Here is a 17734-nt window from a genome sequence, read left to right on the forward strand (position 1 = left end):
CATTAATTACTCAATATAAGCATCATAAAATATTCATAGAAGGCTTCTTCTTCTGTCTAATTTGTGTAGACGTTGTATTGTAACATCAGCATGTTTAAAATCCTTTCTTGAAATATTGGCGCCCCTGGTGCAAACCTTAAGCCTCATCACATCAGCAAAAAAACGAAAATGTTGTCACTTGCATCTCCTCTTCCTGTTAATTTTGCAGTAAAGTTAGTGGGACACCGTTTTAAAGTATTTCTATTTTTGCAAATCTTGAGGAGCATCACAACTAGGACATGACTGTAATCTGTTAACCACAAGTTCCCTTGTGGTTTTTCAGTCACGTAAGCAAGACCAGGACAGAAGTATTGTTAAGAGTACTAATGTCTGTATACTGTAAACATGTAGACTAACTGACAATATTTGATTAGTCTCTCCACTCTCTGGATTGCTATATATATTTTGTTTGTTGTCAAGCAGATAACTGACTCCTTTTTAAAAATATAAATTAGTAGTGTAATGCCTGTCTAGTGTGTCCTCTCTTTGCTTTTTTGTTTGCCTGATACAGTGAAGCAGAGTGTGTAAAACACAGCATGGGCTCAAAAGTGTGCTGTTGGGGATCAGGGCTGGCCATTTGACAGAATATGCAGTAACAATAAAGTAACCTTTACATGTAAAACAGAATGCAATCCCTAATCCTGATGTGGGGTACTGACTAAATTAAAAAAAAAAAAAACTCCCATGCTAGCTGTGGGCGACTAAACTGTTTCTAAATGGTTGACGAACAATCGTGCCAGGCCAAGTCACCAAGTCCGGGTCGTGCCCATAAGCGGGGTACCCAGGGTGGTGGCATGGTTCTCAAACAATCTGTGTTCGGTAACCAAAACGGGTTCTCAAACAAAGCCAGAAAATCACAACACATCCGTATGCTCTCTCTCTGCTCTTATAACCCACCTCCTGCTTTGGTATGAGAGTGCCAGCAGGGAGATCTATTATCTTCTTATTTATAATCCTGCATGTACTACACCCAGCACTGTGTCACAATATACACCGATCAGCCATAACATGATGACCACCTGCCTAATATTGTGTAGGTCCCCCTTGTGCCGCCACAACAGCCCTGACCCATCGAGGCATGGACTCCACTAGACCTCTGAAGGTGTGCTGTGGTATCTGCCACCAAGACCTTAGCAGCAGATCCTTTAAGTCCTGTAAGTTGCGAGGCGGGGCCTCCATGGATCGGACTTGTTTGTCCAGCACATCCCACAGATGCTCGATTGGATTCAGATCTGGGGAATTTGGAGGCCACGTCAACACCTTGAACTCGTGATTCATCAGACCAGGCCACCTTCTTCCATTGCTCCGTGGTCCAGTTCTGATGCTCACGTGCCCATTGTAGGCACAGTGGACAGGGGTCAGCATGGGCACCCTGACTGGTCTGTGGCTACGCAGGCCCATACGCAAAAAACTGCAATGCACACACACTTTTCTATCAGAACCAGCATTCACTTTTTCAGCAATTTGAGCTACAGTAGCTCATCTGTTGGATCGGACCACACGGACCACGGGGGGAAATGTTTAAAGTGAACTAAACTACTTAATGGAGGGGCAGGTAGCTAGTCCCGAGGTAATTGACTGATCCTTCTGGATTGCAGAGTCCAAAGGAGGAGGAGCTGAAGGAGGAAGAAGAGGAGCAGGACCAGGAAACGATGGAGTTGACCAGGGAAGCGGAGCCTGATGGGGAGGTGGCTGTGGTGGTGCCGCTGCCCCCCCTGCGCTCGGAGGACAGCGGACTGGGCCTCAGCACCTCCCCCTCAGAGCAGTTCCGGAGCAGTCGCAGCAGCAGCAGTGGTGCAGGCGGGGGGGTCTGTCCCGAGAAAGATGACGTGTGGAGGAAGGGTGGCAGTGTCCAGAACATGGCCCGCTGCGTCCAGGACATTTTAGCGGTCTTCATTGGCAGGTAGGAATTGATTCTGTGGTTTACAAATAAACCAACTCTTCGTGATTTCTAAGTATTGATATAGAAGGCAGTAATCACTGAATCATGGAACAGGAAAAATATTGAACTGCTCCTTAGGCTGAGGGGCTGTATCATGCTTAGAATAACAGAATCAAAATGTAGTTTGTGGGAAATGTAGTCCTTGTCTCATTAGTTCCTTTGTTAATATAGTGAAACAGTTTTACAATGAAAGCTAAGCCAATTATATTAGCACTGAAATGCAGGATGTATGTATAGGTAATCCTCCTAAAACATGTACCACTAGTGTTACATGAGAGTAAAACATTGAATATGTCATTCTCTATTATATTCTTGTGTCTTTTTGATAAGGCATTTAATAATTAAAAAAAAAAAAACATCTGAATGAAAAAAGACAATCAGCCTGCTACATGTGCTATGTCATGTTTTTACCACCACCCCCTAGGTTCTTGATTGGAACAAACACACCAAACAGGTGTACAAAAAGTATATCAACAAATATATTGTGTTCTTGGTTGTCTGATGATATTAATTTTAACATATCAACAATGTCTGAAAGCATCTGCAAGTGTTCATGACAATATGACAAGACCAATAGCAACTGAAAACCACCTTAAATTACCTTCTCAACCTGTTTTACTGACTGAAGTCTCTGTCATAACCTGAATTACAAATAGTGACCTCGAAAAAAAATCGCTCGTTCCACTCATGACACATTGTAACCTTACTAAATTTTTCCGTCAACAGTATGTTGCTTATAAATGTAGCATAAATGCTTTTATTGGATGCCGAGTGCAAGAAAATACATGCAATTTAGGTAACGATCGAACGTGACTTCAGGACACCATGCAGACACAAATTATTAATTTCACAACACTGCACGCATTCTCATCAAAAGTTTTATAAAACCGACCCTATATTTGTGTGGTTATATGCATATGATAGTATATTACAACTCTGTAGTTTCTATGCAATACTATGATGCATAAAGACACTGACTGTTTCAAACGTGATATGTGGGGAAAAAATTGTAAATCTATCAATTAGGCTTAATCTTATTATATCAGTGTAAATTCTGTTTAGGCAGACAATAATTTTGAACCATTTTAGTGAAAACAAATACTCATGTATTTCTTAATTTTGTATACTTGCTAATAATCTATGTATATGTATTAACGTTTTGTTTGTTTGAACTATTGCCAAGTTGGTGATCATCCTCCGTGGTCCATGTTTTGGGTGAATGACCCATATCAATTTTGTAGCCCATAATATTCTGTATATAAATTGATTAGCATAAAAAACTGATCAATTCCAGGAGCCATGTATTCGTCCCAGCACAATTATCCACTCTTAGAGGGAAGATTTTCAAGAGACGGATCCTTCAATATTTATATTTCAGACTGTACTGAATCCTGTCTTCTCCGTCCAAAAAAGTGTGTTCTACACAGTAGGTAGATGGAGATTGATCCAGTCTAGACCACATTCGGAGAGTCCTCTGCATTTAAACCTCTGTGGCATTTCTGTTTCTGCAGTCTATTCTAGTCTGACTTTGTGGCTGTAACTACATAAACAGAACTGGGGTCAATGGCTTTTGTCGAAGTCCAATGCCATTAATCTATATATTGTAACCAATTGTTTTAACTGTGCTTTAATGGCTCATCCTCTCCCAGTTATATGTGCCCCTTGTTCATGTAAACCTGTCACACAGTAATCCCTGTTGTACTGCATGAATCCAAATAAAACACTGGAGAAAAAAGTTCGGATTATTGGGCCAGCTGAACAAAAATCGTGAAATTCCTTAAGGGTGCTGACTCTTGTACTGTGTAAATTCCTAGTGAATACAATTGGCCCGCTGGACTCCGTCAGTAGATTCTGTCTACTGTACATTTAAATTGAAGGAACATTTTGATCCACAAAAAGAAAGGCTTAGACTCAACTGATTTAACCTCCAGTTACGAAAGCAAAGGAAGAGGCAGAAATCTATGACTAAAAATAAATACAAAATGTGCTGCACTGCTGTGGGTAAGCATTAGCAAGAAGTGGGAAACAACACACAGAGAATATTTTTTTTGTTTGTTTAATTAACAAACCAACAAACACACAGGTTTGTCCCTGTAGCAATTCCCCAACACCACAATTCTCTCCTATAACAATTTGTCCCCACAACAGTTCACCCCCCTCATATTTTCTCCGCTTGAGCATTTGTAACAATGAGTGCAATTACTTATTGTAGACCGATAGAACACATATACCTATGTATAGGTATAAATATAATATATACACACTTTTTATTATTTATTAATTTTTTTTTTTTTCCTTAATTCATCAATTCATGTGAGACTATAACTCCAATAATTCAGTCATGTACAACTAATCAGGACAGTTAACTGCGGCAGCTATAGGCTACTTAAACCAGGTTTCTAATTAAAGCTTGTATGTCATGCGAGCCCAGCATTGTGGGTTTGATTCCTGATGTTCAGATGTTTTTTATAGAATAACATCAGAAATTGGACCCACAGTTTGCATGACATACAAGCTTTAATTTTGAACACATTTTAAGTAGCCTACAGTTGCCGCAGTCAACTGTCGTGGTTAGTTGTATATGACTAAATTATTGGAGTTATAGTCTCAAATGAATGTATCAAATGAGAAAAAAAAAAAAAAACATAATACAAAATTGACGTTCTCCCGGTCCAGACAAAGTCCAATCAGCTGCCACTGCTGTGGCCACCGTGCATCTTTTTTAAGGAGACGTACAACTTCCTTCGGGCAGTTTTTAGTTCAGCTTCCATTGCCTGAAAAAGAATGAGGGGAGAGGGGATCAGAAACAGTCATTTTTGATCATTTGTAAATCCCTGTAATAAGGTGGCAGGTGCGCTCTGTAGGTAAGATTTGATTTCCATGAACACAACTAACTACCCCACAAACCCATCCCATTAAAGCTGCATAGGATTGTTACTGGCTTTAAATTACACTACAAAGGCACATATTTGGATTTTATTTCCCTGTTGTTCACAAGTTCCCTGGATAGAATAGAGTTTCACTCCTCACCTCATTTTCCTTCTGCATCTCCTCCAGAGAAGTCAACAGCTCCTCCTTCTCATTCAGATTCTGTAAGGGAAAAGTCCAGTACTGAGAGTCACTCACCGCCTGAAGACCCACACTGTCCCTGCAGCTGGTGTTGGGTTTGTAATCGCAATGGAAAATATGTAATGAATCGTAAATGGAATCACAGGTTTTGAAAGCTGCTTGTGAAGTTTAGGTTAAGGGTGTGTACTAGCTCACTGAGAGTTGCCACAATGTGAAGCATCCCCCATTTTGATGGCATTTTTGTTTTCTTTAGAAGAGTGCTAAAAACAGAATTGGAAGAGTAAAATTAGATGTTGCCTTACATGTTTGATCAACCTGTCCAGCATAGTTAGAGCCTTTGAGGTCAGAAAGACTTTCCGCTGTGGGGAAAGACAAGTTAGATGAGGTTGATTATTAAACGCATTACAAATATAAACGTATTACGTGTTCTAAACATAAACCCAGAGAAGCTATTCTGAAAGCTAGTCAGAGTATTTAACATGCTTTTTCACTAGCCAACGATGGCTCAACAACAATGGATGTAATGTGAAACAGTTGGTCCATTTCAAAGGCTAGCTCATATCTATTGAATAGTGTGGTGGACCGTAATCCAGTTGAAGTCTTTTGATATAATGTAAACTCAAGCATATAAAAAACTAGCTTGGTGTTTCCAGTTGCAGAAAGAGATTGCTAGAACACAGGGCATCTTCCCCTTCCCCCATTTTAACAAATTAAGGATAACACGCCCACCTCTGCAATCTTCAGATCTGACGTGATGCTGCTCTTGATGGAAATGCGCTGATTCTTTTCTTTTTGGACCTGTTTTACCTGTAAAAAATAAATGCCCCACAGAGAATATGTGTTTGTACATATACTTTGGTTATGAAAGGTCTCTCTTGTGCAGAAGTTGTTTTACTCTTGTCATCTCTAAAGGTGCGGCCTTCTAACTTGCAGCAGGGCATGTATAACTTTTAAGTTTGAAAATAAGGCAAGAATGGGAAGGAGGGGAGCTATGAAGAAATATCAACAATGTTAAATGTAGTCTCATTTTCTCACCTCTTTTTCCTTCTTAGAGATGTCCTTGGATAGGATGTCTTTTGCTTTGATCTGTGTGAGAGGGGAAAAAATGTTATAGGTTTGTTTAGCAAAACCAAGCTGCCTGAGTAAGCTTATGTCAGCTTTGACTTAAATGGCTGGAGACTTAAAATGCACATATCATTTTCTATAATGTTTACTGACCAGGTTCCTGCAATAATCCATTAGACTTTTGGGATCATTTCTCCTCAATGTGGGAGTGAGCTCCACCGATCTATAGAACTGCTCTCTGGCCATCTCCTCCATCACTGGACACCTTAATATTGAATAAACAGAAGAGAGTCAGCTGCAGTTCGGCAGAGCCGTAAAGAGTAAGCCCAGTCAGGTCAGAAATGTGTAAACTCACAGGTTACAAATGTAAAATTGAGAAGGAAACTAGAACAAAAACTGTCAGTCAGGTGAGATAATGACCTGATATAATTTTCTCAATTTTAAACCACAAAACCACTTTTCAGGTCCGGTTAAAATGTGACACTCCATTCTTCACTTCAGTCTTACATTTATTATGTCTGCAATTCTTACTTTAAATTGTACATATTGCTTTTACTGTATTCTCCCTGGGAAGGGGTATCTGCTAAGAAATGTGTAACAAATCTGGCTATTCTGGCACTGGTTTGTAGAAATGCAAGTGGACTATTCCTTTCACTACTTTTTTAGTAAATCAACAATGCAGCATTAACTAATGACAAACATAAATTATCTGTATAAAAGAAATAGCAAATTCCTTCATAAAGCAATATACTAATCAAGCAGAATAACTGGGAAAAAATATTCTGTCTCGGTAATATTAATAATAACTTATTGTTTGCCTCAGATCAGTTTCATCCTTCAAGTACTTACTTGCATTCAGTGTCTGAGTTGTCATCTATGCCACTGTCACTTGTGTCCTCTACAGAGATAATAAAAATGTAGTGGCATTAGAAGACTATACTGCTTACAATTAGTTTCCGTATACATGGAAATTAGAGCAACTAGGGGTAGAGCCTTAAACTTGTCTGTTTTAGTTTGTTTCAAAATCAATTAAATGCAACTTCATCTTAATTGTTCCAGATACCTTTACCTCTAACTGCAATGTCCCCAGTTAAAGATGCAAATGGTAAAGATGTTTAAAGATGTTTTTTGATATTCAACTGATATTTATTAAGTCCTTACTAGATACTGAGCCCCTCCTCATCCTCAGTCTGTGCATCCTGGTATCTAAAGAAAAAAGTTCAACTTTGTTAGATGACTGGTTTCTAAAGCTCCCAAGCATTTCAATTTGGTTATGACCATCAGTTTATGTTTTTGTTTGTTTGTTTATGTATTTATTTTCTTGAAGTATGTTTATCACTCTCTAAAGCTTTCTGTGGCTACCCTGCGAAGGGCGCTATATAAATAAACACTGATTGACCTGAGAAGTGTACATAATAGTGGTCTACGTTATAAATACCTTAAACACACCAACGTCTTACCCATCCATAACCTTACTATCTAACGGTCATAACAACTTGTGTGTGTATATATATATATATATATATATATAATATATAAACTAAGACTTTTAAGGGGTCATTAAATATTTACTTGACTATTGCCATTGTACTGCGGACTGAATCAAACTCATAAACGAATTAATAGGTTAATTCACTATTTATAAAATAATACGTCTGCGACGTTAGGTCATCACTCTGTTCCAGTTCAGACATCGATTGAAATTCCGATTCCTTCTGGCTCAAATACACTATGATTTATTTCAATATTTAATTATTGTGAACCCCTTTGATGGAAACTAATTAGAAAAGAGAAACTTGAACAGTTTTCCAGTTCGCCGAGTTAAAACAACCGGTCTCCCGCAGCAGGAATTACTTTCTCCGAGCCTGTATGCCAATTCTTGATGGTTACCCTCATTTGCTAGTCGATAGAATATTTTCTTTCCGTTTATTTTATCCCAAGCGCATTATTATTATTATTATTATTATTATTATTGGGACTTACCTTTTGAGAAAATAGGTCTCAGCTGTTTATTGGTGTAAACTGTTTGTGTAAAACCCAAAGACTTCGTGGAGCTGTCGTATCGGACGTCCGTTTGCTGGAAGTTCAGCGTGAGCTGTGCTGTACAAGATTCCAGGAACTCTAACGTCATAATGTTTTGGAACTTTCAACGCGAGGTCCCTTATGGCAATTAATCACTTTGATTATCTGATTCTAAATGACGCACGAATACAATGCATCAATAATAATAATAATAATAATAATAATAATAATAATAATAATAATAATATTAACATAACTATTTATATAGTACCCTTCATACGAAAAGTTCAGAACAGTGAGCATATAAAGGACACAGAGTACATAAAACATAGTAAAAAGGAAATTCAATTAAAACCATCAAGTGTCTAAGTAATGGTGTCCCCAGAAAGCGTTATCTTTCCAGTTCATGGCTTCTAACTAGCATTTAACATGATTGCAGTGCTGGCCAGCCCCAGGAAAAGCGTGTTGTGTCTCTTGCTGAATTATCCCAGGTCTACTACAAATTCCCTCTCCTGTAATGGGGCTCTGTTAATCCTTCACGCTCCAGGTCATGCCAAACTGAAATTTAATATTTGAAAACATTGCACAGCAAATGTTCTTCCTGGTTCAGCCACTTGTGAGCCTTTCCATGCTTTGGCCCATATCTGGCACCCACAATATAATGTTCTCAATATTTGGTATCTTCTGTGACCTCAGACAACTGCTTGTAAAACCCGTCATTGAAAGAATAAGCAGAAAAGCAGTGACAGAAGATTAACTGAAAATATAACATGCACTGAAGATGGCACCCCGTAGTTTAGAGCAGTGATCCCCAAACCGGTCCTGGAGGATCCCCTGTCCTGCTTGTTTTTGTCCCAAACAAGCTCTTAATGAGATAATTGATGCATATATTGCATTGTTAGTTCATTTAAGGATTCAATTAAGCAATTAAGAGCTTGGTTGTAACAAAATCCAGCAGGACGGGGGGTATTCCAGGACCTTTTTGGGAATCCCTGGTTTAGAGCAATTTGTGTTTCAGAAATTAAACCTTTATAAAATGATTATTGGATTATTGTGTTTTCTTAAAGTAGTTAAAATTATGCCAAAGAACAGCCTGCTTGAATTGGCAATCATTGATCAGCCCTTTGGGAGGAATTGTTTATAGCTTTCCTGATTTTATGGACATTTCCTAACCTAATGCAATACTGTTCTCCTCATAAAAATACTTGATTACATATTTGGAATAACCATTTACTGGATCTGCTGTTATAGTACCTGGGTGAAGTCTCCACAGTTTGACCTGTTTAACTCTGTCTCTCCAGATACCTCCTGTCCCCAGTGGAGGAGGAGAAAAGAGAGGCCGACAGCGGATCAGCGAGCCCCCAAGCCCAGGGGGCCAAGCCTGCTGGTGGTCGAAAGGGCTGGGAATCGGGTCAGATCTCCATGCCTCAGTTTAAGGAGAAGCTGACTGGCTTCTTCTCGCCCCTCAAGCAGAAGCAGACCCCCTCCCCAGAGGAGAAGAAGAGCCCAACCAAAGGGGAGCCCTGGGAGGCAGGCTGTGTTTTGCAGGACAAAGCCAACGTTTCTGAGTCCTGCAGCCAGGCCTTTGCCGCCACCTGTCAGCTACTGCTGGAGTGCACCACCTTCCCAGTCTACCTGTCAGAGGATGAGACTGAGGCTCTCTACACTACCGTCTTCCAGGAATTCGGTGAGACATTCTGGTATCCTGTGTATGTTCTCAGAATAGCGGCCTATCCTTATATCCTGTCGGTTTGAAATCAGAATGTGTATTTGACTGGTTTTAACACCACCTTGGTCAGACTGTTGGAGGTGAGATGAATGCGCCATTCCACTGTCATGCAATCTGCTAAGTTTCATACTTCGAGCCCACAGTACACAGGACACAGCTGTAGTGGAAGACCAAACTTGATGTTGCAAGATTTCAGGCACTGGCCAGCCCCAGGAAAAGCGTGTTGTGTCTCTTGCTGAATTATCCCAGGTCTACTACAAATTCCCTCTCCTGTAATGGGGCACTGTTAATCCTTCACGCTCCAGGTCATGCCAAACTGAAATTTAATATTTGAAAACATTGCACAGCAAATGTTCTTCCTGGTTCAGCCACTTGTGAGCCTTTCCATGCTTTGGCCCACATCTGGCACCCACAATATAATGTTCTCAATATTTGGTATCTTCTGTGACCTCAGACAACTGCTTGTAAAACCCGTCATTGAAAGAATAAGCAGAAAAGCAGTGACAGAAGATTAACTGAAAATATAAGTTGGAGTCTTTTTCATACTAATAAATGTAACTGATAATAATAGCAGTGTTTTCATGCCAGGTTCAGTACTGATGAATTTCTATATCACTTATTCACTATATAGATCATATTCTGACAAGTCTTTTAAATCGGTTTTATCCAGTTTTTCCCAATCCAAAATGTAGAGACCTACTACACACATATGCATATGTTTTGTAGACTACAAGTTAGATAAAAACTGCTTTGGCCAACAGAAAAATCCAATTCAGATTCATTAGTGTCAAAGTTACCTTAAATACAGAATGTCATGTATAGCATTCTGGTGAGAAAGGTAACGCGTGTGTCTATGTTGTTGGCAGGCAATGGGGAGGGCAGCTTGCCCCTCTGGCTCAAGTCGCTGATGACACTGTGCTGCTTTGTGAAGGACTGCCATGTACAGAATGTGGCCATCTCCACTCTGCTGGAGCTGGTCAACCACTCCCAGTCACTGGCCCTGGTCATCGAGGACAAGAACCGGCGCTACAAGATCTCCGACAATAACCCCTTCTGTGGCCGTCTGCAGATGGTCACTGTGCCGCCCATCAACCCTGGGGTCCTCCGAATCATTGCAGAGAAAACCGACTTCTATCCCGTATGAAATTCCTTTTTTATTGTGAGACAATATTGCCTCAGACATATGGATTAATTCATTAATGTCTGTATATTTCATGCTTGGTTTTGGTAAATTAAGGATATTTGTTAGGCTGTTGTCCCTTCCAAATCTGCTTTTCAGATGTGGTCACATAAACATGGGGATATGTTTCTGATGTTTGATCAGGTAGTTTAGTCACAGACATTTTGCTAAAGGCATTTTTAGTTAATGTCAGTATATACCAATACAGTTACAGCAAACAAGTTTAAACTGAGTGATGTATGAATGTTTTACTTTGTCAGAAGGAAGGAGCAGAAGTAATTTGGTAGTACTTCGGTGACAGATATTTGATCAGTCTGAAACTGTGGTTTCCAACACTGGTCCTGGAGAGCTCCAGTCCAGTTCATTTTTAAGTGTAACTCCAAAATCTCAAATTTCTAACGACTGGAGATGCACATTAGTTGAATTAGGCAGATCTCTAGTTTAATGAAGGGAACTTCAGATATTTTGTTGTAAATTAATGAATACACCTACTTCACTGATGTGAATTATGCTATAACTTTTAGGGCTCTCTCCTGGACACCCCATGGCTCTGAAGCAGGGTTCGCACGGATCTTAAAAACAAACATTTTACTAATGGTTAAAAGGACATTTGTTTCATTACATCAATAAAAACAATGATGTAACCTTTCTAAAATTGGGTCATAATCTTGATTTTAGGGATTGTAGCCACCAGCTAAAGACACGGCCACAAAGATGCTACAGTATTGGTCTCGCACTGCTTCCCTCCTGAGGAAGCCAGCTGTCCTACAAATATATGACAATAGAGAATAAAGGCCTTTAAAACAAATATATTAGGCCACAGTTGGCCTAATAATGTGATTAAATAGTATTAAAATGGGCTGTTTTATAACTTGTAGTGTTTTATTTATAACTTAATACATTATTAACTATATATAGTGAGGGGAAAAAAGTATTTGATCATCAACTCAACTCACCGTGTTTGGAGGAGGAGGAATGCTGCCTATGACTCCAAGAACACCATCCCCACCGTCAAACATGGAGGTGAAAACATTATGCTTTGGGGGTGTTTTTCTGCTAAGGGGACAGGACAACTGCACCACATCAAAGGGACGATGGACGGGGCCATGTACCGTCAAATCTTGGGTGAGAACCTCCTTCCCTCAGCCAGGGCATTGAAAATGGGTCGTGGATGGGTATTCCAGCATGACAATGACCCAAAACACACAGCCAAGGCAACAAAGGAGTGGCTCAAGAAGAAGCACATTAAGGTCCTGGAGTGGCCTAGCCAGTCTCCAGACCTTAATCCCATAGAAAATCTGTGGAGGGAGCTGAAGGTTCGAGTTGCCAAACGTCAGCCTACAGTGGTGTACAGTGGGGGAAAAAGTATTTGATCCCCTGCTGATTTTGTATGTTTGCCCAATGACAAAGAAATTATCAATCTATAATTTTAATGGTAGGTGTATTTAAACAGTGAGAGACAGAATAACAACAAAATCCAGAAAAACGCATTTCAGAAGTTATAAATTGATTTGCATGTTAATGAGGGAAATAAGTATTTGACCCCTCGACTTAGTACTTGGTGGCAAAACCCTTGTTGGCAATCACAGAGGTCAGACGTTTCTTGTAGTTTGCACACATCTCAGGAGGGATTTTGTCCCACTCCTCTTTGCAGATCCTCTCCAAGTCATTAAGGTTTCGAGGCTGACGTTTGGCAACTCGAACCTTCAGCTCCCTCCACAGATTTTCTATGGGATTAAGGTCTGGAGACTGGCTAGGCCACTCCAGGACCTTAATGTGCTTCTTCTTGAGCCACTCCTTTGTTGCCTTGGCTGTGTGATTTGGGTCATTGTCATGCTGGAATACCCATCCACGACCCATTTTTAATGCCCTGGCTGAGGGAAGGAGGTTCTCACCCAAGATTTGACGGTACATGGCCCCGTCCATCGTCCCTTTGATGCGGTGCAGTTGTCCTGTCCCCTTAGCAGAAAAACACCCCCAATGCATAATGTTTCCACCTCCATGTTTGACGGTGGGGATGGTGTTCTTGGGGTCATTCCTCCTCCTCCAAACACGGCGAGTTGAGTTGATGCCAAAGAGCTCGATTTTGGTCTCATCTGACCACAACACTTTCACCCAGTTCTCTGAATCATTCAGATGTACAGGCCCGTCTGAAGTTTGCCAATGAACATGTGCTTTCTTGAGCAGGGGGACCTTGCAGGCGCTGCAGGATTTCAGTCCTTCACGGCGTAGTGTGTTACCAATTGTTTTCTTGGTGACTGTGGTCCCAGCTGCCTTGAGATCATTAACAAGATCCTCCCGTGTAGTTCTGGTCTGATTCCTCACTGTTCTCATGATCATTGAAACTCCACGAGGTGAGATCTTGCATGGAGCCCCAGACCGAGGGAGACTGACAGTTATTTTGTGTTTCTTCCATTTGCAAATAATCGCACCAACTGTTGTCACCTTCTCACCAAGCTGCTTGGCGATGGTCTTGTAGCCCATTCCAACCTTGTGTAGGTCTACAATCTTGTCCCTGACATCCTTGGACAGCTCTTTGGTCTTGGCCATGGTGGAGAGTTTGGAATCTGATTGATTGATTGCTTCTGTGGACAGGTGTCTTTTATACAGGTAACGAGCTGAGATTAGGAGCACTCCCTTTAATCTCAGCTCGTTACCTGTATAAAAGACACCTGGGAGCCAGAAATCTTGCTGATTGATAGGGGATCAAATACTTATTTCCCTCATTAACATGCAAATCAATTTATAACTTTTTTGAAATGCGTTTTTCTGGATTTTGTTGTTGTTATTCTGTCTCTCACTGTTAAAATACACCTACCATTAAAATTATAGACTGATCATTTCTTTGTCAGTGGACAAATGTACAAAATCAGCAGGGGATCAAATACTTTTTTCCTTCACTGTATATATGTTTAAGTAGTATTAGTAATATTATTGCTTGGTTGATTCAGTCGCGCAATGCACTGTTATGTAATTTTTTTGTATGTGTAGCATATTTTGAAATGTTAAAATGTGTAATGTTGGCGCTTCTAGTGTTAATCCAATCCCTGAACAATTTTAGACGTCTGATTATGGTTCTAAATGAAAAGACTAAATGTATGCTGGCAAAAAAGTAGATTGCTGTTGGGAGCTGCATGTTAGGTCTTAAGAGCCACAGGTTGCTGACCCCTGCTCTAAAGCAATTCAAGGCAGGGATTAGGGAATCCTTTATTCTTTTGTCACTGGTAGTTTCAAACTACATTGAGAGAAAGTATATCAGACTAAAGCCTTAGAATTGTTTATTATTTGAAAACCTCATTCCCTTCCCTTCCTTTCTTGCTCTCCCTAGCGTGTGGCCCAGGTACTGTGGAATCAGCTGAACATGAGGAACCGGGAGCATCACATCACTAGTGTGGAGCTCTTCTATAAACTGCACTGCCTGGCTCCTTCCGCCAGCATCTGTGAGGACATTATCTGTCTGGCTCTGTTGCACAGGGACAAGGTAAAGTGTTCCTCTGCCCCCTGCTTCTGATGTGACCGCTAGACATTGAGGTTTTACAACATCTTATGATACAAACAGGTTATTTTGCTCCTTTGACAATCACACTGTTTGTATTGAAATACTCTATTCATGTTTGAGATTTGCTTTATGTGGCTTTAGAGTCCGTTTTTGCAATTGTCTGCTGGCATTGGGTTAAACTATTAAAATACAATTACTTGTACCAAATCAACATTTAGTTTATTTTTGAGAGACACTTTCTACTCCTTATAAATACAAATGTCACTGTGTACAGGTTTCTAATTTACGATTTATGGCAAGGTCAACGTTTTGATTTGCGGCAGGCTTAATTTACTGCTGTGACTTTGCTATTGGACTAGCTATTGGGCTCAGCATGGTTGGTCTGTTGTTTTCCAGTTCGGTGAACTTGTCTAACTGCCCTCATAAGTCTAAGTGTCTAATATGAACACCAGCTGTGGAGTGCATGTTACATAAGTGGGGGCGTCCCCTGAAATCACATGTCAAAGCTGTCATTCCTTCACAGGGAAGCAGACTGGAAGCCCTATTTAGATTCTCGGTACTGTGGCACCTGACTAGGGAAATTCAGAGCAGTAGGACCATGTCGCTGAACCGGTCCTTTGATAGGTAATTATGACTTTCCCATGGATCTTTGCAACAAAATACAAGATGATTTCTCAGCTGATGCGTTTCTGTTTCCTGTAAACAGTTTTAGCACTGTTTCTTTGGTAGCCCCATGTTCTCTCTCTTTCTCATGAAATGTCCTTTTATACGCTTAAACCAGTTTTTTTTTTCCTCCCCTTCTCTTGTCTATTTCCCCCCCTGCTCTTCATTAACCATTTCAAGGTCCCAAGTTGCCCAACATCCACAAGCAGAACTTCTGCCTCCCTCAACAGTTTTTCTTTTTCTGTCTACCATTCTGTTACTCTCCCAATTGATCTTAGAATTCAGTATTAGATGTTCCAAAATTAATTCACAAAAATATGAAATCTTCAAAATCCACACTACTATGAATCGGAAACACTGAAGTGTCCATTGAGATGTTTTAGCACTGGGAGCAGGGTAGAAAATTACCTTTTTTGGCCACTAGCCACTGTGTCTGGTAGAAGGAAAAAACTTACCAGTCACTTGGTATTTTTACCAGCCAAAGGCAAACATCGCCAAAAATGCATGAGGGTGCATAAGTGTGTGGTGAACACGTTAAAACGTGGCATTTATTCAGGTAATTAATCAATCACTATTACAGAAGCTAATTGCACACCTGTATAGACATGTCATATCAGGGGATCTGTATAAACACACTAAACTAACACATGAGAAGGTGTGTTATATGGTGACACATTATTGCTCTTCATACTCCTCTTCCTCTTCAGTGCTACTCCGTTCTGTGGGTCTCTGCACATCATTAAAGGATTTCAATGGATTGGCTAGATATTCATAGTCACGGTTGGGTAAAAAATATATAATCTCTAGGAATGATGTCAGACAGTAACATCTTTTCCATTGGTCAATACGATGCATGCCAGCAATGACACAATGTAAACAAACCGCACGTTTCTCTTCAGCAGAATCTCCGCTACACAACAAAAAATGCACGTCTCTATTGCAAATCAAGTATATTGTAACTGATGCAATTGATGAATGCTTATCTAACACAACAACATTGTTTAAAAAATATCTGTTAAAATACATTATTAGAATCATGACTATGAAAAGTTATTAAAAGTCATTATTTTTCCACATCCTTAACCACCTTACTTCTGCTTCATTGCTCGCCATGAAATATGTCCTCCTTGGACCGAAGACTGTCCAGATGCCATATATTTTCAAAAAACATGATATTGCGGTTTGCCAAATCAACCATCATTCCAACACTACAACGTCAACAAATGAATTCGTGTTTTGAAACATACTGACAAATACTCTGTGAGAAACTAAAAGTTGAGTTCCCGTACGCTTGTTGGCTTCCCGCCAAAGTGGCTGGTAAAATTGACAGATTTACCCGCCACTGGCTAAATCTACCCGCATTTGGCGGGTGGCGGGTGTTAATTTTATTCCCTAACTAGGAGTGATTTTTGTTGGACACTTTTGGTTTTCTTTTTTGGGGGTGAAAAAAAATCTTTAAATATTGAAGGATATGGCCCATTGTGATGTGCTTATCTACACACTATCTAAAAAAAATGCATATAACCCTGCTCTCATTCTGCTTCACTTAATAAACTTTTATACTTTTCCATTCCATTCCTTACAAGAGTTTTATTTCTGTAATAAGTGTTACCTGTTGTAGAGAAGTTGCCAGTGTCTAAAACCTGGTATACTTGCTCTATACACAGCATTCTTCACTTTCCTATAGTATGCATTCTCAAATTGCAAAAACAATATTGACAGGCGCACTCTGAATTGTGGACATATTGAATTGTACGATATGCCATCAATGGCAAAGCTGCCGATAGGCTCTGTGTGCTGTCAGGTAGGTGAACTCTCCCCCTTCCGTTTACTCATCAACACAGCACTCGGTGCCTTTCCTCTAGTATACTACTATAGTGTATTTATATACTGAAGACTAGGGCTTCATTTCACCTACAGGTCAACTCTGATATGGGTCACAAACACTCTTATTTGCTTATGGGCTGTAAATTATCTTTCTGTGGACTGTCGGCTTGTCATGGGAGAGTAATGCTGCCTTTGTTTCCAGGTCTCTGTTTGTGGTGCTGGACAGTCTAAACAGCCAGGACGGCTCCATCAGCGCTGCGGCTCAGAACTGGCTGGTCCGTGCCTTCTCTCTGAATGATGTGGTGCGCATCCTGGAGCCAGTCCTACTGCTACTCCTCCACCCCCGGACCCAACGCTCTTCCATTGCGTGCATCAAGCAGAACCTGACAGTGGGTAAGTGCTGGGGAGAAGAGTACTGCTAAGGTCAGAGGTTGAGCGTACAAAGTGCAGTGGCAGCAGGAGGCACTTTTGTAAGCTTGCTAAAGTTCATTGAGATTTGTATTTTGTACCTAAACTGGCTACATGGCTCGTTTTACAGAATACAGAAATGCTGGTATTTGATCACTTGATGTTGATAATTCTAAAGTAAACCTTTTTATGCTGCACTTAACCATAGCATACCAATATTTTCTGGTTATATTATGGTCGAATATAACAAAGACAAAGCAATCATTAAGTAATTTTTTCTGTTGGAGCTGC

The 17734-nt window shown here is 40.3% G+C and overlaps 2 protein-coding genes across 5 annotated transcripts in view; one reads left to right on the forward strand and one right to left on the reverse strand.

Moving 5' to 3' along the window:
• The window catches only part of dop1b (DOP1 leucine zipper like protein B), a 65615-nt gene that overhangs the window by 23872 nt on the left and 24009 nt on the right, over positions 1 to 17734 (forward strand). For all 4 annotated transcript variants that reach the window (XM_066707008.1, XM_066707009.1, XM_066707010.1 and 1 more), the window contains exons 14-19: positions 1638 to 1942; positions 9439 to 9824; positions 10733 to 11004; positions 14375 to 14527; positions 15069 to 15169; positions 17238 to 17428. In XM_066707008.1, coding sequence (XP_066563105.1) covers positions 1638 to 1942; positions 9439 to 9824; positions 10733 to 11004; positions 14375 to 14527; positions 15069 to 15169; positions 17238 to 17428 — 1408 coding nt within the window. The remainder of the gene's footprint in view (positions 1 to 1637; positions 1943 to 9438; positions 9825 to 10732; positions 11005 to 14374; positions 14528 to 15068; positions 15170 to 17237; positions 17429 to 17734) is intronic.
• On the reverse strand, positions 4022 to 8270 carry LOC136751408 (uncharacterized). Its single transcript, XM_066707012.1, has 9 exons — positions 8099 to 8270; positions 7277 to 7321; positions 6965 to 7013; positions 6269 to 6380; positions 6086 to 6136; positions 5780 to 5857; positions 5353 to 5409; positions 5012 to 5071; positions 4022 to 4755 (listed from the first exon to the last, which is right to left on the reverse strand). The coding sequence occupies exons 1-9, from the start codon at positions 8244 to 8246 to the stop codon at positions 4669 to 4671; spliced, it is 687 nt and encodes a 228-aa protein (XP_066563109.1). The 5' UTR covers positions 8247 to 8270; the 3' UTR covers positions 4022 to 4668.

The sequence above is a fragment of the Amia ocellicauda genome, chromosome 6 (assembly GCF_036373705.1).
Source record: "Amia ocellicauda isolate fAmiCal2 chromosome 6, fAmiCal2.hap1, whole genome shotgun sequence".
Classification (NCBI taxonomy): Eukaryota; Metazoa; Chordata; class Actinopteri; order Amiiformes; family Amiidae; genus Amia; species Amia ocellicauda.

Coding starts and splice junctions, on each gene's coding strand:
- LOC136751408 (XM_066707012.1), bottom strand. CDS start 8,246: ATGACGTTAGAGTTCCTGGAATCTTGTACAGCACAGCTCACGCTGAAC. Junction 7,014..7,276: donor GAGGAGGGGCTCAGTATCTA/GTAAGGACTTAA, acceptor TTATCTCTGTAG/AGGACACAAGTGACAGTGGC. Junction 5,072..5,352: donor TGGACAGGTTGATCAAACAT/GTAAGGCAACAT, acceptor TTTCCCTTACAG/AATCTGAATGAGAAGGAGGA.